Source organism: Lucilia cuprina, chromosome 2 (assembly GCF_022045245.1).
Source record: "Lucilia cuprina isolate Lc7/37 chromosome 2, ASM2204524v1, whole genome shotgun sequence".
NCBI lineage: Eukaryota > Metazoa > Arthropoda > Insecta > Diptera > Calliphoridae > Lucilia > Lucilia cuprina.
In genome coordinates this window covers 49,955,783-49,977,204 of record NC_060950.1, presented here as the reverse complement: position 1 = coordinate 49,977,204, position 21,422 = coordinate 49,955,783, and the positions used below count along the sequence as shown (strand labels likewise).

The following is a 21,422-nucleotide window of genomic DNA, read 5'->3' as shown; positions in this document are numbered from 1 at the left end:
CATGACTAATATTTATATCATCCATGATTAGTAAACAACAAAAGAGTGAGCAGCTCAAATATATGTTTTAAAGTCGATAGAATTCATAAGTGCGAGGGTGATGCAACATCACATGTACACAAATGTTTCCATCACTTTTTACATATTGCCCTTAAGAAAGTGATGGGAGCTTTGTTCTACGCAATGATGGGTATATTCTCAGTAGTGACAGTCAATTGACCGGTCAAATGACTGTCACTGTTCTTATAGGGTCGTTAAACACTGCGAACTGCTGAAGATTTGGTGTCAGTCGCCGCCGCCGTTAATATTTGTCGACGCCGGTCTCTGCAGACGTTTGACTGGCAACTGTGTCCTAGCCAATTGTTGTTTTAAACTTTTTAAATGATTTTAATATATTAAAAGTATCAAGTATTATGTCATTAAAGAGTTTGTTTTTGTTATTTCAAAAACAATACAGGTTTTGCAGTACCAAATGTAAAGTTGGTTTTCCGGACGGAATTACTCCTGCACTCAGGCCAAAGAAACCTAAATCGAGCAGTGATAATAAAGTAGATATCCTAATGTTGGGTTTATACAAATATAATAAAACAGGTAGAAATAAATAAAATAAACATTTATTTTTAGCAAAATTATTTTTCGGATATTAAGTCTGTTAGAGCTGTTGGAGGAAAAGGTGGAAATGGGTGTATATCATTTTTGCAATTATGGTGCAATGAGCGTGCTGGGCCAGATGGTGGTGATGGTGGAAATGGTGGTCATGTTATTTTCAAGTCATCTAAAGATGTAAGAAATTTAAATCATTTATATAGCACAATTCGAGGAGACGATGGACAATGTGGAAGTCCTAAAGAATGTCATGGAAAAAATGCAAAACACACTATAGTTAAAGTTCCTATTGGCACTATTGTGCGGAATAAAAATGGAGTTATAATTGGAGACTTAGACCGAGAAAACATGATGTTTGTAGCTTCAAGAGGTGGAGCTGGAGGAAAAGGAAATCGATTTTTTACCACAGATAAAGAAAACAGCCCAAAAGTTTGTGAGCATGGTCCACCAGGTGAAGACCTAATGTATATATTGGAAATGCGCAGCATGGCAGATATTGGAATAGTTGGATTTCCCAATGCTGGTAAAAGTACCCTTATAAATGCAATAACTCGAACCCGCTCCAAAGTTGCGCCTTATGCATTTACAACTATACACCCACAAATAGGGATTGTTCAGTATGCAGATCACTTTCAATTGGCCGTTGCGGATTTACCTGGTATCATTCCCGGATCTCACCGCAATAAGGGTCTAGGGTTGCAGTTCCTTAAACACGTAGAGAGATGTTCGTCTTTGATATATCTATTGGATGCAAGTGCAGAAAGCCCTTGGATGCATTATGAAAACTTAAATTTCGAAATGTCCAGTTTTAATAAAAAATTGACAACATATCCAAAAATAATTGTTGCAAACAAAATTGATAGACCCGAAGCCATTAAAAATATATCAGAATTAAAAAGAAGAATAGATGAACCTGTTATCGGCATTAGCGCCAAAGACGGTACAAATTTAGAAAGTCTTCTTTATTTAATGCGACTTACATATGAAAATTACAATTCACATCACTAAAAATGCATTCGGAATAAAAATAACTGATTGCCAAGTATTTCAAAAATTATGAAATTTTATAGTTAGCGCTAGGTTTCTAGATATCGGTCCACAGAAATCTTACTCTCGTTTAAATATAACTGGACATTTCAGAATAACAAGTCTGTCATTCGACGAAGTTAAAAATTGGTATATCCTTAAGTTCTATTTGTCCAAATAAAATTCAACATTGTCTTCTGTAAAAGAGTAAGCCATTTTCTTAATTTTTTGGTCCAAAAATATTCCAAACTTTTAAATTTTTATGTTTACAGCTGGTTTTCCATATTTAAGAGTTCTATGTAAACTTTTAGCGGTTCTATGTTAATATCTATCAGTTTTATATTACGTTAACACTGCTATGTTAAATTTTAACATAGCTTTGTTAGCTTAGAGCTCTGTTAAAATGTGTCTAGGGCAGTGGTGCTCAAACACATACTTCCATAGACAACCATAGTTTTATTTGTGTTGGTAAAGCAGTAGAGAACAGAATTCAATTCAAAATAAAAGCCTAGCTAGCATTTGGAAGATTGTTGGATGATTAATCTGTAAACTGAGTCATTTTTGACTCCTTTTAAATACCTAAAAGTGATTAATAAGTTTAGCGCTTAAAAAATGACTTGAAAATGATCCCCATATATAATTGAAAACTGAATATTTGAAAAACAATAATCCTGGTGTTTAAAATATGATGGTTTAAAAAGCTTATTTTGTGATCATATTTTAAGCAGTTGGAAGATCTTAAATGACTGAAAAACGATTCAAAAATGAGTCGAAACTGAGTCGAAACTGATTAGAAATGGGGCTCAGAAAAGAGTTAGCAAAACATTTTGTATGGCCTAAAATGAGTTGATATAAATCTCATTTCGTTTATAAAATTAAATGTATAAGTATTTGAATTTTTGTGATATTTATATAGTCGATTTTCTGTCAAGGAAATTGAAATTATATTATGCTTTAATTATAATAATTTTATATGTTTAATAAACTTCTACGGAAGATAGTTGGGCGACTAATCACTAAACTAAGTCTAAATAATTCGAATTAATTTTTAAAATTTGATTTATTTGAAAAAACAATAAAATGTATACCAATCATAAATAGGTCATCCAGGTGTTTGGAATATGATTGTTTATAAATTTAGTTTGTAGTTAAATTTCGCGCAGTCGGAAGATCTGTTTTCTGTTGTATTGTATTTGTCTGTAACAAACACAAAAATTACTCAGAAAAGACTTACAAATGACTATAATATGATTCGAAAATAACTCAAAAACGACCAGTTATTTGGCGCATTAATGACTCAAAAAAGATTAACAAATTAGTCATAATTGATCAGAAGTGGGGCTCATAAATGACTCATTTAGAAGAGTCGCGGGTAGGGTACCATTTTCTCCCGACGAATGTATCATTTATGATCAGAAAATGAGCGAATATTCATTTTAATCGTGCAGAAGAGTCATAAATGACTCGAATTTCAAAATATGCTAGCTGGGTATTTATTTTGACACAACCCAAGCACCTTTTAAATAAACAAATAAAAATCAGCTGCCTTAACGATTTCACCTTACTTAGTGCATCCTGACACAGAGTTTTATTAAAAAGTTACAATATTAAATTTGTTCTAATTTTTCAATATCAAAAATTGAAACTCTGTTTGTAAATTAAAATTCAACAACAACAAAAATGAAATGTCAATAATTACAATCCTTAAAAGTGGCCAAAAAGTATGTTAAACATTTGAGGGCTTTGACAAGTTTAAATTTCTCACAAGAGAGTCGAATTCACACGACACTCGTAGATGTGAGAGAGTAATTTTCTGTATATGAGAGTCGGACTACTTGTTATACATACTTTGCTATAAAGTATATGCTGTGAAATATTTATTATGGATTTTGACAGCCAGCGTTAAAATCTAGAACTCCTCTAAATTAAACCTATAGTGTATGTGTATAAACTAAGAGTCAGCAGAATTTTATTACCCTATCACCCTCTGGTCTAGGGTAATAAATTGTTTAATTTATCTTCACACACATGAATTTATTAATAAATTTATCTTGTCATAGGATTATTATTCAATTTACTACGTACCAGTGCTGTAAATGAATCATTCATTTAGTAGAATTTGAATTAATTCTTTTTATATAAAAAATTTATTATTGTTACAATAAGATTAATTAATAAAAATAAAATAATTGAAAAAAATTTGATTCAATTCAAATTAATTTAGTAAAAATAAATTACAATTCATTTCCAATTCAAATGAATTTGTCAAATGAATTGCAACTTGTTTCTAATTCAAATGAGTTTGTTAAATGAATGAGTTTGTCAAAATCATTTCCAATTCATTTGAATTTGAATTAATTTTATATTTATAGTAGAGTATTCAGATATTTGGGTTTTTGTCTTATTTGGTTTATTCGACAAATAATTATTTGGGGTTTTGAAATGGCCGGTTAATAATCGGATAATTCAAAATGATTCGGTTAATCGAATAAAAAGCAAGTGGATGTTTTTTTAATAATATCAATTCTTTTCTGCAATAATTTGTTTTCCTATAACAAACAAAATTATATTTTTTCACTTTTTTAAATTCAATTCTAAAAAGTTTTTTCTTAAATATTAGAAATTATTTTTCTTTTCTTCTATATAAAGAAATTAAGTTTATTAAATTTATGCATTTGAGATTTTTTAAGGAATTCCAGATTTCATACGTTCCAATGAACTAGTGTATAACTATGTATTGCTTAAAAACTTATTAGAAATACTTTAGAAACACAACACTATTCCTTAAACTGGATGTAGAAGTAGAGGCGATATCTTTCATTTCAAGACTTATTTTCAGAAATCTGAAATATTTCTGCATGAACCCATTCTAGAAATTGGTTAATCAAAACAACTTATTACAATGTTTTTGAAATATTGTTATACAATTTTTCCAATAAATATTATTCATTATAGAAAAGTAATTAAGATAAATAGTAAATTTATATATAACTAGCTATACCCAGTGTGCTTCGCTACCCTCATCGTAATGGAATAAAATAAATATCATTATTGTAAATGTATATATATCTGCAATATCAAAAATTCCCCTTTTAGAGAACTCTTTAAATTTGATTTTATGATTCTAGTCTCAATATTACAGAAAATTAAAAAAAACAGTTGAAGAACGAAAAAGTACCAGACAGTGCCTTTTTATATATTTACATTAAATCAGGATGACGCATGTTTAATTTTCAACCAGAAACCAAAAAATCGCATAAAGATTTTTATACAATCAGGAAGCTACATGTTTTTAGGTCCAATATTATAGAAAATTCGAAAGTATTAGTAAAAGAACAAAAAAGTACCAGAGTATGCTTTTTCAATTTTCGTTCAATTGGGATGCTGCGCGTTTAATTTTATGTTTATATATTAAATATTTTAGAAAGCTCTAAAAGTACCAGTGCCAGTGAAGTACGAAAAAGTACCAAAGGACCTATTTTATTTAATTTCATGTTCCTAAGTTCAATATTATAGAAAATTCAAAAAGTACCAGAAAATATTCCAGTTTAAATTTTCATTCACTCAAGTCCCTGATTGATTTTATAGATTCTAATTAACTCCGGGCTCCACATGCTTAATTTCATGTTTCTGTGATCAATATTATAAAAAACAAAAAAAGTACCTTTTGAAGAACGAAAAAGTACCAAAAAGTGCCCTTTTATAGGTTCTCACTTAATCCAGGCTCTAAACGCTTAATTTCATGTTTCTAGGTACAATATTATAGAAAATTTAAAATTTACCTTTTAAAGAACGGAAAAGTACCAAAAAGTTCCCTTTTATAGGTCCTCACTTAATCCGGGCTCTACATGCTTAATTTCACGTTTCTAGGTTCAATATTATACAAAAATCCAAAAAGTACCTTTTGAAGAACGAAAAGGTTTCAAAAAGTCCCCTTTTATATGTTCTCACTTAATACAGGCTCTACATACTTAATTTCATGTTTCTAGGTTCAATATTATAAAAAATTCAAAAAGCACCTTTTAATGAACGAAAAGTCCCCTTTTATATATTTTCATTTACTCCGGGCTCTACATACTTAATTTCATGTTTCTAGGTTCAATATTATAGGAAATTCAAAAAGTACCTTTTGAAGAACGAAAAAGTACCAAAAAGTCCCCTTTTATATATTCTCATTTACTCCGAGATCTACATGCTTAATTTCATTTTTCTAGGTTAAATTTTATAGAAAACTCAAAAAGTACCTTTTGTAGAACGAAAAATTACCAAAAAGACCGCTTTTATAGATTCTCATTTACTACGTGCTCTACATGCTTAATTTCATGTTTCTAGGTTCAATATTATAGAAAATTCAAAAAGTACCAGTCGAAGTACGAAAAAGTACCAAAAAGTCCCCTTTTATAGATTCTCACTTACTCCGGGCTCTACATGCTTAATTTCATGCTTCTAGGTTTAATTTTTAAGAAAACTCAAGAAAATACCTGTGTAGAACGAAAAAGTACCGAAAAATCTCTTTATTATTAATTTCATGTTTTGATTTCAATATCAAAGAAAACTCAAAAACTACCAGATGGAGAATGAAAAAGTACCAAAAAATATCACTTGATACCGGGTTTCCAAATAACACCTCATTAGCATATTTAGTGTTTCTAAATCTAAAAATTTTATCTAAATTGGATCATTGTGTCTGAATAAAATCAAATTTCCAGTTTTTACCCCTTTTGTTACTTTTTTTCTACCCATTAACGAAATATAAATTCTATTCAAAAATGTTGCAACATCGTAGTGGAAGCCCGTTATTACGTATTTATATGTATAAGTTAATAAACCAAAATCAATGTTTTATGAAAAAAGTACCAAAAATACGTACAATTTTCACCCCTTAAACATCCGAATAACTAAAAAGTACTAAATTTATATTTTTACTTTTTCGTCAAGTTATGAAGGAGTCAAAAATATTGTTTGAATGTTCAGTGGTTTAAAAGATACATGGGGTGCAAAAAAAGTACCATAATACAGTTTTTACCCGTTTATTCCCTAAAGGGCCGAAATTGAAAAAAGTACCAGACACCTGTCCGCTTATTTTTTAAATGAACGACGATAAGCTTTAAACTATTTTTGTATCTTTTCTAGTTTAGGAGATATGAGGTTACCGATTTTACCCGTTTTTACCCTTTTTTACCCCCTAAACATTCGAATTTCCAAAAATCCCGTCTTAGTGGATCTATTTGGTGGGAGACCAACCCCCTGTCCAAATTTCAGCTCTTTAGCTTTAACCGTTTAGGCTGTGCGATGATGAATCAGTCAATCAGTCAGTCAGTCAGTCAGTAACGTTAGAATTTTATATATATAGATAAGTAAATTTATTTTAAAAATATTTAATTTTGCATAAGATATTAACAATAAAATTTGTTTAATGATAAGTTTTTCTTAATCGGTTAATTGATATAAATTATTCGGTTTATTCGTTGTTTGAAATTTGGAAATTTTCATATATTTGAGCGATTAATCGTCCAAAATTGATCGATTAACCGATCGACGATTAATCGTTTGAATACCCTAATTTATAGTTTTATTTTTTTTAATAACTATAACATAAACAAAGTATAACAAGTAGTCCGACTCTCATATACAGAGAGTAATTCTCTCACATCGACTCTCTTGTGAGAAATTTAAACTTGTCAAAACCCTCAAATGTTTAACTTCCTTTTTTGGAAACTTTTAAGGATTGTACGCGAAATTACGGTTGTGCACAAAAAATCTGTAATTTTTTAAAATAATTTTATATCACTTTTCTTACAAAATTTTGTTTAATTTTCCTAAACTGGAAAATATATTTTTTTCTAATTATTGACATTTCATTTTTGTTGTTGTTGAATTTTAATTTTCAAACAGAGTTTCAATTTTTGGTAATGAAAATTCGAACAAATTTAAAATTTTAACTTTTTTATAAAACTCTGTGTGTTTGGAATGCACCAATACATATACATTTTTGTTACTAACACATGTTTAGAGTTATGTACTTTTTCACTAACACATGCTTAGAGTTGGGTACTGCTGTCAAAGAGTCGGACTAGTTTGACAATGGATGCCCGTGTCTCACAAAATTTAAAAAAATTATTAATTGCCTCTTAAATATTAAATGTGTTTTGTCGTTAGGAATAATGAAGTTATAACTTCAAGACCACAAAATATATAAGGCATCAAAATAGCATAAGCTAATTTATATCTAATATGACAAGGCAAATACATGTTATTAGAATAAATTATCCACATAAATGATTTATATGAGACTCATAGTTAAGCTGACTATCAATATATATACCTAAACATTTAAGCTTATCCGCAAAGGTAATTCTCTCACCCTCAATAAAAATATTCAAAATATGGCCGGGGTTACCAAAAAGCATTGCGTTAGTTTTAGAGAAATTAACCAATAATGAATTAACAGAAGACCACCGCAGAAAACGCACCAGGCTGTGATTGATATTAGATTCTAAGACATTAATGTTGTCCTTATGAGAGCTAAACAAAAGAAACGCATCATCAGCAAAAACAAACGGTCTACATAGGTTATTTGCAATGTAATTGGGAAGGTCATTAACGTACATAATAAAAAGAAGAGGTCCCAATACCGATCCTTGGGGGACAGCAGAAAACAAAGGCAGAGTATCCGAAAATACACCACAAATAGGAATTGATATCTCCCAGTTAAATATGAATATATTAATAAACACGCCGACTTCGAAAAGTTAAAATGGTCAATCAACTTCCTAATCAAAAACACAAAAATAACCGAATTAAATGCATTCGCAAATAATATGTACCACGACCTCTGATATGGCTGGCAAAATGGAAATAGGTCTTATATCATCTAAATTCCTAACAATATCAGGTTTAGGAATAGGATCAACATGTCCAGTCTTCCAGCCTGCAGGAAAACTGAAGTGAGATATACAAAGAAAAATCGTTTTGATAAACGTAATCGGTATATCATCAGTACCCACAACATCACCCAAAACATCATCTTCCGTCACTCACCTAAATAAAAACGAACCACTAATATTGTCAAAGACAACATTAAAATCAATATCAGTATGATTAACATTAACAAAATGGTTATTAATATCATTACCTTCAAATTCACATGAGAACTCATTGTTACTTGAATAGCTACTGTTCTTCAAAATCTTCCATAGTGCACACGAATCTACCAGAGAACAATATCACAAAGTATTTTACTCTTTCCCTACGAATAACATTCTTAGCTTTATTACGAGACCGGCAATATATTTTCCAGTCACTATCAGACCTAGATTGACGAAAAGCAGAATAGGCAATAACTCGAAGAGATGTCGCCAAAATTACGTTATGAGACTTCATCCAATTGTCAGCTCCACTTTTAATACGCTTTCGAACAATCGGAACAAGATCAAACAAAGATTTAATAAATGAACTTAAAAGAAGCCATTGAAAATCTATATATTTGGAATCAAAAAAACGAAAGAGTGTCAAATTCAAATAAAGACGCCACTATACCATCCCAGTCAACATTATTGCAATTCCTAAACTCAAAAAACAGAGATGAAGGACTAATATTAATATCAAACACAATATAAATTAAAGCATGATGGTATATAGAAGGACAGTAGAACTGATCCGAAAAACTTATCATAGACCTATCGCTCACTAGCCAAAAGTCCAACATAGAAGTAGATCGATGGGCAATGTCAAAATATGTTGGTCTAGAGTTATGAAATACCGACAATTACATCTTAAACACATTGATCTAATCAAACTAGCCTTCGTAACATTAAAAAGGTTGAAGTCACCTACAAACATAATACTATCATATTTAAGAAATATATCTAAATGAAATTCCTCAAAAAAAGCTAGGTCACCATGAGGCAAATAGATAACACGTTCTAATACCACAGTTAATAAATTCAATAAATACCGATTCACAAATATTAGGCTTATAAACCTTAAAAACAATCTTGTATTCCAATTAATTATATTCATAAATAGCAACACCACCTCCGCGAGTGTGTGTTCTATTATTCCTAACCAAGGAATAATCAGGTATACTAAGAGATCGGTTCGAAACATACGGCTTCAACCACGTCTCTGAGAGTGCAATTAAGTCAAATTTATTGTTAACAATGCACTTGAATTCGTCAGATTTAGACGAGTTAACAGATGGTCTAATGCTTTGACAATTAATATGTGCAATTTTTAACAGATTTATATACTTTTGCAGCGACGCTTTAATGAACGAGCTACTACTCGCAACGGGACCAATGTTATTACTTAGAGACATAGTTAAACACATTCAAAAGATAGTATTATATATTTTTACCAAAAGTAAAAATATATAATACTATGCATATACAATTTAATAATAATAAATCTAAAAATTATATTCAATAATTCACACAATATTCACAGCTACAAAAACCAATAAAATGAGATAATATAAAACTATAAAGGTCCTATTCATAATCAAATCTCAAATCTACCTATAACTCACGAACAAATCTCGCATGGATGTTATTTAAATAGACATCAAAAAATATAAAAAGTGACAAAAGTAAAGAATTAAAGTAAATTAAAAAGCACTACTAAAAATAATAATATAAAAGATCAAAGGCTTATTAATTAACTCCTTGCAAAACCATGCCCGTAACGCCTAATAAATTTAAAAATTAGATGATAAATATGTATTAATAAAAGTATGTAAACAGAAATTATTTTAAGTATAACAAATATGTATAATACTTATGCCTTATTCATAAACAAAATTTAATTTTATAAATGGTTTATAAATCAAACTTTGAATGGAAATTTTGTTTTATAAACCTTACACAAAACAAAATGATGTTTATGAGTAAGGCTAAAAGAAAATAAGCTTTAACGGCAACAAAACTATGCCAAAAATTAAAAAAGCTAAAATATTCAAGAAATAATGTCGTTAAAACAAATTTAAGAAAATATATAAGTTATGGAACTACAATCAGGAACTAATATTATTGTTGTATAAGGCAGCCCACTCTTTAACATTATAGATAACATCCTTGCCGTCAACTAATATAATTTTAGTCAAGAGTCACATTAAGAATCTTATATTTGGAAATTATATTTTGTTTATTTAATTTGCGATATAAGTATTTAGCTCTGAAGCAGCAGAGGAATAATGATCATTCAAATATACTGTACCACTGACTTCACCACCCATTATATCACAAAGTTTGAGAGACCTTGTCTTAAAATACTCTTTCGTGATACAGTCCCGGATAGAAATATTATTAAATTTAACCAAAATAAGTTTCTGATTATTCATGTAGCAAACTTGATAGACATCTTGAGAATTAATAGTAATACCAAAAAACATGCATGACAAGACAACATTTGACATAAGGTCATCTAACCCGGCCGGCATACCACTTAATATAATGTCACCACGATTAAGTCGGCGATGTAGAATATCATTTTCTATTTTCAGCTCGGCAATTTTGGTTATGGGGGAGGAAACAACGCTGTTAATCAGTTTGCTACATGCTAAGATATCAGCTTTCACTTCATTGACACAAGTTGATACATCTTTTTTTAAATCTGCAAGAAGTTGAGCCATAGTGGCCTTAAAGGCATCACGGTATTCTTGATTTGTCTTAACAAAGTTATTGAAAATATTGCTCAAAGCATCTGCTTTAATGGAGCCATCATCGTCAGGAACACGAGAATGTGCACATCCAGAAAACGTACAAATTCACATTTAACAAATTCATTTGAATTAGAAACGTATTGCAACTCATCTGACAAATTCATTTAAACTGGAAATTGAATTGCAATTCATTTTTACCAAATTCATTTTAATTTATTTAAATATCATTCAATTCTCATTTTTGTAAAAGAAATTAATTCAAAATTAAGCTAATTCGTAAACGAATTAAAATCAGAAATGAATGATTCATTTACAGCTCTGATATATAAATATATAAAATAATTTTTAGGGAAAAATTTATGCTTGCTAAAATTGAAAACATTTTATTAAAACTCTGTTTAGTTTTAATAAAAAGAAAACGAATAAAGTTAGTTTATTTCAGACTTTCATTCATATAGAAATTACAACAGATCTTATATAAAGAAATATGATATTGCATATTTTTGGTTTTTAATAATTTTATTAAAAAAATTCTAATTTCCAAAAAATCCTGTATTTTCGAATGCTTTCTTTTGCTTGACGATTTTCCTTTTTATAACCTACACCACTTTAGTGGGGAGGGTATATTGGGTTTGTGCTGATGTATGTAACGCACAATAATATTGGTCCAATACCCACCTTAAAGTATACCAATCGGCTTAGAATAATTTTCTGAGTCGATGATCTTCTATTGTCCCAGGCACGAACCCTATTGAAAATGGTTAAGATCGGTCCATTATATCACCTACCGTAGGCGAAGCCTAGTAAAAATGATTAACATCGGTCCATTATTTCACCTAGTCGCCTCGCGCGACTTTAACATCTTACTTAATTTCCATGTTATTAACTTTTTAAATCACAATTTTGAAAATCTAAAAACGCAGTTTAATAACATAAACGATAATGTATGTTCCCCACAGGTTTTCATTTTGCGAGGTCGAAGAATATGGTCATAGTGATCACATCCCTCTAAGAACTCATATATGAAAAAATCAGATTTTCAAAAAATCTTATAAATTTCCACAAACTAAATTTGAAAAAACTAAAAAGGCAGTTAGATAGCATAAACTATTGGTTATGCTCCCCACTGGTTTTCATTCTCCGAGGTCGAAGGATATGGTTATATTGTGATCACATCTCTCCAAGAACTCGTATATAAAAAAACTACATTTTAAAAAAATCGTATAAATTTCCACAAAATAAATTTGGAAAATCTAAAAACGCAGTTTTATGACATAAACGATAATGTATGTTCCCCACAGGTTTTCATTTATTGATATGGTCATAGTGATCACATCCCTCCAAGAGCTCATATATGAAGAAATTACATTTTCAAAAAATCTTATAAATTTCTACAAAATAAATTTGGAAAAACTAAAAACGCAGTTAGATATTGGATATGCTGTCATGTTTCACACCAAGATTTAAAATTTCTTAAAAAAATTAACATTTTTCTCATCAACCAACATATATTGCCAGATTAAATTAAATCTTTTGGTGTCATTTTCGCTATTACTTCCACATTGTCAACTTTAGTACTTGTGCAGGGCTAAGGCTATAGTGAAAACCATATAGTAGTATATAGGCGAAACTAATTGTCAAGGACCTAAGTCCCCTGTCAAAGACCTAACTGGTGAGAATGTATTAGTAGAAGCACAAAAATAAACACAGTTGTTCAAAAGGTCTAAATAAAAAACGTATTTTTTTGACGTTATTTTTTTGTGTGTTATTAATGGAATTTTATATGGCAGTGAATGAAAATATTAGTTATTTTTTTTTTTTGAAAAGATATTTTATCTCAAAACATATTATAAAAACGTATTTTGAAAAATGAAACAAAATATGTAAAATATTTTTTTAATTTTCAATACTAAAATATACAACTTTTCAGTTTTAATATTTTTTTTTTTTCGTTTATAAAATATAAATTATTTTCGGGGTTTTAAATAAATGAAACGTGTTGAAAAAATAATAAACATTATGTTTAAGTGATAAGAAAAACTAATAAGTGCTAATATCCTCGCAATTTTGCGAAAAAAAAATTGAAGTTTAGTGAGTGCGTTTAGTTCCCACAAGTTTGTTTTATTCTCTCAGAGCTCGTCTGTGTGCAGAGAATAAAAATTTTTGTTTGAAAACTGCTTCAGTTTCGCCTATATGTACTACTATATGGTGAAAACGATAAAATATAAATTTCGTACCAGTGTATCTGAAAAACAATATTAATCTGCTGTTTCTTTCCCGTAGAACAAGGTGTTATTGCCTACTGTTAGTTTACCTTCCCCTAATCAATGGTAGCTATTGAAAATCCAAAAACTACCTCTTAAATGTATCATTAAATGTAGGGATCGAGTACCTTTATAGCCGGTTTAACTTTTTAGCAAGGCATATTTAAGTTCAAGTATATATTCAATTATTGTCGTGGATTCTAAATATTTCACAATTCTGGTGACTTATGCCATTAGGTTAAGTTCGAATCTGCCATTTAATGTTTTGATATGTTGATTTTAAATGATTATAATATTAATTAAATGTACTTAAATACCTAGCAAAAAAGAACATTCAAAAAAGCGAAAGAGAAGTAGAATTTACTCCATGGAAGTACTGAAAAAGACCTGAAGAAGTTATGATTTTAACACAGGCTTGTCATAAGGGGATGTCCTTTTTATTTGTTTACAAATTCACTACATCTGAAGTCATTCTCAGGAAGTAAGTTTTATGTTCTTTTTTTGAAATTATAAAGAAGTGAAATTTATTTTTGTTGGGTATAGTTGCATTTAATTTACACGATGATTTTTCTCATGTTTGGCCAGACGTCCGTTTTTATGCTTGTCGATGGTTGGTGGTGAGCGGGATAGAGAAGAATGAGGGGTAAGAAAAACATGATTTATGATTTTCATTATTGTTTTTGACATTTCTCTTTACACTCATTCGCACTATAAAAATAATTATGTTTTTTTTTTAAATAAAAATATTAAAATTTGCATAAAAAATTAACATTGTTATTCATTATTATTTCCTTTTGGTTGCGCAAATCGATCGTACTGTATATTGATTAATTTTCATAAAATTGACATATCTTGCGAATTAAGTATCAAATGACCATAATTGATAACTAATTTTAGGCTTAAAGTAATACAGTAATAAATGTTTAAAGTAAAATCTGGTAAATTACTAAATATCAAGGTTTTCTCAAAAATCTTAAAAGTCTAATTAGGGGTAAGTTAATTAAATTTGGAATGAGTTATTGGCCGAAAAAAAACTCCAAATCGATCTTATCTCAATTAAAAACAGCTAGATGCCTCAGCTACCTTGTAGTTTCTTTAGAACTTTTCTAGGATGGTGTCCTTTTTCGTCCAAGAGTAGTAATAAATCCACTACAGACTCACATTTGGCGTTGCATGCCCAAAACATGCGCAGTAAAAAAGTTATTTAAAGATAAAAACTGGCAAAAAAATCTATCTCAAATACAAAAAACGAATTTATGTTTTTTTTTTCTAGAATAAAAAAAACTGAAGTTATCAACCGCTATTAGTATCAAAACAATCATATTCAATCAAAACTAACTACAACAATTTTTACTTATCTTGTATTTTCGGCTTTACAGCCTTACAGCATAAAAGTGAATTTTGTTGATGATTATTGTAGATGTAGATTATATGATTTTGATTTAGACCATTGTAGGACAAATGTATATTATTGTAAAGTACTGTATATGTAGAGTATTTGTGGGATATGTTAGTTTTAGCTTATGATCGAATATTGTAGAATTAGATTATTTGTAGAATGGCATGGATGATTTATATTGTAGAATATGGTAGAAAACTGTGGATTGTTTGTAGAATATTAACAATGCAGTTTATTGTAAAATATTGTAGAGTATTGTAAATGTAGACTAATTGTAGAAGATGAAGAATACTGAATTTTTGTAGAATTAGACTATTGTAAATGAGAACTTGTGCGCTGTTGAGTTCACTTGTGTTGGTGTGTACTGTGGTTAAAGACTGTTCTGTTTTTTTCGTTGATTCTATATCGGTACGTTAACGCATGAGGACGCTGGTGTTTAACTTGTTCGCTGGTGTCTCAACACTTCATGCGCCATGACGTCACAGCTTGTTACGTTTTTGGCAGCTATGGAACTCACTGAATTATGATATAAATGGAAGATATGCTCAGATCTCAGTACTGTTCAAATTGTTTTCGTTGTCAGAAACGATAGTTTCTGGTGTTCCAAATTTATTAAAAAAACCTCAGCAATTTGAAATTTTACAAAATTTTTGGTGCTAGCTTTAGGCAATGCCTTTAGAAACACAAACTTGGTCAAATGTTCTAAGACAATAAATACTATGTAAACGTTTCCGTTTTTCGACCGCGGGTACGGACCGAGAAAATAAATCCATAAAGAGTCTTACCGACGCCCTCCATGAGAAGCTTGCGGGTAATCATGAGATACTCTTATGATGTCCTTTGTCAGATATAGCGGTACCCATAATTTCCACGCGAAATCATCGTTCGTTGATATACCGTCATAAAGCTTAGTACGTTTATAAACTAACCCATCGACGACTCTCAGATCGGGCAATTATTCGGCATTTTTCTCGACTGTGTATATGAGGTTACGATAATCTTCTGAAGTTTGGTCAATGTGCCTAGGTACGTTTAACGAGATTTCGCCCATTTCATAGCGAGAAAGGGTATTAGATATTACAATCTACTTCCCCTGCTGTGTTCAATCGTAAAATCGTAAGATTGCAGATGTAGGCTCCATCTAGCTTAACGACCTGTCAAATCTTTATGACTCATGAACCATTTCAGACTACTGTTGTCCGTATTGACGGTAAAAGGCATAAACTCTATGTAGAGCCTAAACCTCTTAAACACCAAGACTACAGTTTGTGTGAAAAGTAGGCTATTGGATGCTCTCCATTGTAATCATCCTTTTGAAAAAACACTGTCCCAATACTTACGTTAGACGCATCGTCTTGAACGAAGAATTGCTTGTTGAAGTCAGGGTGCTTAAGGAGTGGGCTCTATAGACTTAAATGAATTATAATGTTATACACAACTATATTTTTTTATAAATTTATAAACAAAATATTAAGAAACAATTGTGTTTTAAAAAGAGGAAATTAGAATAATAATTAGAAAAAATTTGACAAACAAAAACTGTTAAATAAAAAATGAAAAATTAATTTTTAAATTTTACATAATAGCAAGTAGTATTTCGGGCACTACAATACCCCCTTTCCAGCGAAAGCGATACTTTTATGATTGGAATTACTGGGTGAAAGTGTTTTTATGACAAGTTCAATATCATTTAGATTTTCATTTTCCATGTAAGCTGGCTTTAGACGATCAACAGAAACTGTATCAACTTTATTGTTTATAAGTATTTTGAAATACTTTTCTGTTCGATCAACTACTTTGAAAGGTCTTTTATATTTGCACGTCAGTGGCTGATGAGTTGCTTCATTTCTTACCCAAATATAATTGGATGTTAACAAATCCTTATTAGTAAATGGTTTTTGTCGGTTATGATTTGAAGCGTTTTGAGGTTTGAATTCGCTAACAATTTATTTCAAATGATACAAGAAGTCATTACTGTTTTCTGTTTTAGACGAAGTTTGAAAAAACTCTCCAGGGAGATGGTTAAATTCTCCATATAGCATTTCTGCAGCTGAAGCTTTTATGTCTTCTTTGTGTGAAGCTCGAATTCCAAGTAAAGCAGATGGTAGCATTTTTGTCCATTGAATTTTGTTATGACAAGCAATAGCACATTTTAAAGTACGATGAAAACGTTCTATCATACCATTGGCTTGAGGGTGAAATGACGTAGCATGTTGACATATAGCTCCTACGAATTTACAAAAAATCTATCCTAAATAATCTTGTTAGGACATCCATATCTTGTAATCCAAGATTCGTAAGAAGATCTGCATATGATTTCAGATGTGATATCTTGTAACTATCATTGTAAAAATATAATTACAGGAGGCAAAGGACCAACGATGTCAACATGTACTTCAGAAAATCGATTTGAACTTGGTTTAAATTGTCCAAATGTAAATTTCAAGTATTGAATGGATCTACAAAAAATGTGTACAAATAATACATTTTTGCATTTACTATTTATACATATACAAAAAATAATTTTGAGATTATTGTTGTTGCATTTCTGGAAGTTTTCCGTTATTTTAATGTTGCATAATTATAAAACCAAATCAATAAAAACCAATTATGTAACTTAGTAGGCCAAAAAATTTGGATATAATTGGTCCTAAAATAAAGAAAAAAATTGTGTCTTTGATGTACCATGTAGATTTTTTTCATTCTGACCCTGCAAAAGGTAAAATTTCGGCCATAAAAGACCAACTTTTGAAATTTAGGCAAATTGCTCAGAAATTGAATAGAATTGAGAAAGTTGTTTTTTTTTTTATTTATCGTGATAATTAAGCACAAACCAAGTGATCAGCATGTCAGAAAACTCTTTCCCAGCGAGAAATACCCCATAATATACGCAAAAAGAACAATTCAACTTTGAGTTTAATAAATATAAAAGCTAAGAATTGGCGTTTCAGTGCCTAAAATAACAGTTTGGAGGACAATTTCAGAAATAAATAATTCAAAATAATTAAAAATGATGCAAGTTCCGCGGTTTCTACCCCATCATGTTACTCTAAAGCTCCAGTTCGAAAGAAAACATGCAAGCAAATTACATCCATGTATGACTTTATCTATTATTTTTGTAAATGGGAAAATAACTATAAATTTTACATCAGTTTATATTTTCGAAGGAAAAAATGGAATCCAGATAAAAAATAAGGATATTGGAGAGATATGAGCAAGGATTCAGTACACTTTCCCAAGAGAAATTTTGGCGATGGGTTGCTGATGGTTAGTGCAGCTTTTTGATCCGACGTCTGACTCCAATTCCAATTTCATTTATGTAAAATTAACAGCACGTCCTACGCCAGAACTCTAGAAATTAATTTTGTGCTTTTCATGACACAAAGTCAACAAAAACTAAATTTTCAGCAAGAAAATGCTTTATACCCAACATAAGATTTTTCAAAAACTGGTTTAACACCAAAAATACACCTGCTTTAGAGTGGTCAACAGTGCTAACTAGATGTAAAGTCCACGGAAAGTCTTTAGGGGATACAACCCAATCGAGTTTACTTAGGAAATCAACGTAAAGCCTTAATTTACGAAAAAAATGGAATTTCACAGGAATCATCAAATATTGATCAAAATATAATAAAAACTTTAGTAAAAAGTGTGAATTCTGCAATATTTAATCTTATAAAATAGTCCGAATTACCAAATAATTTTTTAAAATTGTGTTTAATTTTTAAAAAATAATGAAGTGTTTTTATAATTTTGAAACACAGACAAACTTGTTATTTGAAAAATATTAGAAATTACGAAAGAAATGGAGATAAATTGCACATCGATGAAAAGCACGTTCAAAGATGATCATGTTTCCAAAATAATTTATAAAATTTATTAAATATTTTAAAGAAAAATATTATAATAAGAAGTGTTCTTATAATTCTGAAACACACCTTAGTATCGATTTCTTCTATTCTGGATAGAGCATCTGCAACAGTGTTGTTCTCACCAGATATGTGTAGTATTTTTGTGGTGAACTGGCCAATAAAATCTAAGTGGCGGTATTGGCGTGGTGAAGCTTTATTAGGGTTTTGATTAAACTCAAAGGTAAATGTTTGTGGTCGGTGTATAGGGTGAAATCTCGACCTTCAAGCATATAACGGAAGAATAAGTAGCTAAAAGTTCGCGATCGTATATGCTATATTTTACTTCTGCAGGACTTAACTTTTCTGAATAAAAGGCTAGTGGTTGCTATTGTGTATTAACCTTTTGCTCAATAACAGCACCAATTGCCAAATCAGAAGCATCTACATTTAATGCAAGTTCAGCATCTTTAGCTGGATGTGCAAGAAGTGTGGCGTTAGCGATAACTTCTTTACATTTTGTAAAAGAACATTCGGCTTCCTTTGACCACACTATTGGTCTTTTACCTTTTTTCTTAGCAACTTTCTTGTAGGCATTTAAGGGGGCTTGAAAATGAGCTGCATTTGGTATAAATCGACGATAGAAATTAGTCATACAAACAAATCTTCGTAAGTACATTATAGTTTCTGTCTTTTTATAATCCAAGATTACAAATTCGTTTATATGGAATCCCAGAAAATCAATTTCAGGGGATCAAAATTCACATTTAGCAGAATTGATGACAATACCATAATCACGGAAACGAGAAAATATAATTTTAAGATGATCAAGATGTTCATATTCGGTTTTCGATGCGATTAAGACATCATCAATATACACAAAAACAAATTGTAGTCCTCGTAGGATTTCGCCCATTAATCGTTGGAAGCTTTGGAAAGAATTGCGAAGTCCAAATGACATTAATAGGAATTCATAAAGACCAAAAGATGTAATTATAGCCGTTTTACAAACGTCGTCAGGGTGCATTGGTCATATGCTCACACTAAATCTAGTTTCGGGTAATGGTTTCCGCTTTAGCCTGATCAGGTTTTAGTTTTGCCGCCTCCAATTATGTATCCTAGATACCTTAACTCTTTAAAATAACATTTAGATTTAGCTACATTAATGGTCAGATCTTTGTTTGCTAAACAGATAGATACAGGTTTCAACAACTCTAATTGTGTCTCGAGTTCTGAAAATACAATCAAAAGATCGTCTAGGTAGACGAAAACCCTATAATTTTATCCATTAAACGATATAACCTCAATCACATCGAGATCAAGCATGTATGCATTCCTAATTTCGTTTTCCCTATATAACAGGGGAACATTGATCTATTCTAATTGATCAAATCTAATTTTCATCGCTGATTTGGTGTCAGTTTATGAGTCACGACATTTGGGGTACTATCTGCCTCTTCGCTGAGACTAAATCCATTAGTCGTAAGACTCTCGTGGCTGGCAAACATTTTAAAAACCTTCATAAAATCAACCCCCAAGAAGAGCTCTTGATTCAGAGTAGGCACTAAATAGAATGATAACATTTACCGCGTCACGAAACCTGACTTCAGCCCTGACGCGACCTACAATTGGATGACACGTGGCATCCGCGGTTTTAATAATGGTACTGAAATCATGTACATTAAATACCGGATTTTGGCAGCTGGTTCAGAGTTAGGAAAAGGATTGGGTTGTTGCAAAATCGGAGGCTGCATATATTGATATAATCTATCGGCTATGAATATTGCAACGAATTATTTTGTTAAAGAACCAATTGCTGTTGCTGATATGCTGGCGGCTGCTGATATGGTGTTGGTTCTGGTGACTGCTGAATATTAGCCTCTATTATTCTAGAAGCTGCTGGTAATGTTATATTTCAATATCTAATTTTTTATTATAAATAAAATCATCATTTTTTATATATAAATACACGTAGCCAAAACGATTGGGAACATTATCCGGCTATATTACTTGACCGATTTTCTTGATTCTTTTTTGTTTAACACAGATTGGCGAGCCTCACTTCAGAATCTATATATTCAGAATCTATATATCAAAATCGGTTCAGTGTTTTCGAAAATATAAGCGTTTAAAGTTTCTACCAATAAACAATCAAACAAACATGTGCTTGAATTAAAAAATAGAAAACAAAATAAGAATGCAAAACAACAACACTGCATTTTTTTATTTTAGAAAAAAGAGAGGAGATTGTGAAAGCAGGTTACTTCTCTGTTAATGTTTTCTTTTTCTATTTGGCAGTAATATTTCTGTTGTTATTTTTAATACGATTTTTAAAATATTTTGAAAATAAGATTTTATTGTTTTTGCTTAATTGTTAATGTAATAATGATGTATTATGATGTGTGATACAAAAAGATGTTAGTGTTTCACCTGGAAAAACATTGGTGGGACAATAATTCTACATAAATGTTAGTTTTTATGGGTTTTAATGATGGACAAAAACAAAGCCTTTGTAGTGTATGCATATTGTAGAGTACAAATGCATACTCTTAAGTAGTTCAAGTGCAGTCACACATTTGGTTGCATTAAACTATGACAAATTATTACTTTGAATAAAC

General features: G+C 30.4%; 1 protein-coding gene across 1 annotated transcript; it reads left to right on the top strand.

The window, feature by feature from the left end:
* Positions 1–314: 314 nt before the first annotated feature.
* Positions 315–1,839, top strand: LOC111686680 (mitochondrial ribosome-associated GTPase 2). Its single transcript, XM_023449043.2, has 2 exons — positions 315–548; positions 625–1,839. Exons 1-2 carry the CDS (start codon positions 414–416, stop codon positions 1,612–1,614), a joined length of 1,125 nt encoding a protein of 374 aa, XP_023304811.2. The 5' UTR covers positions 315–413; the 3' UTR covers positions 1,615–1,839.
* The last annotated feature ends 19,583 nt before the right edge of the window (positions 1,840–21,422 follow it).

Bases quoted from the DNA above. Each gene is read 5' to 3' on its own strand.
- LOC111686680 (XM_023449043.2), top strand. From the start codon at position 414: ATGTCATTAAAGAGTTTGTTTTTGTTATTTCAAAAACAATACAGGTTT. The intron at 549-624 runs GTAGATATCCTA...ATTTATTTTTAG, and splicing joins AATCGAGCAGTGATAATAAA to CAAAATTATTTTTCGGATAT.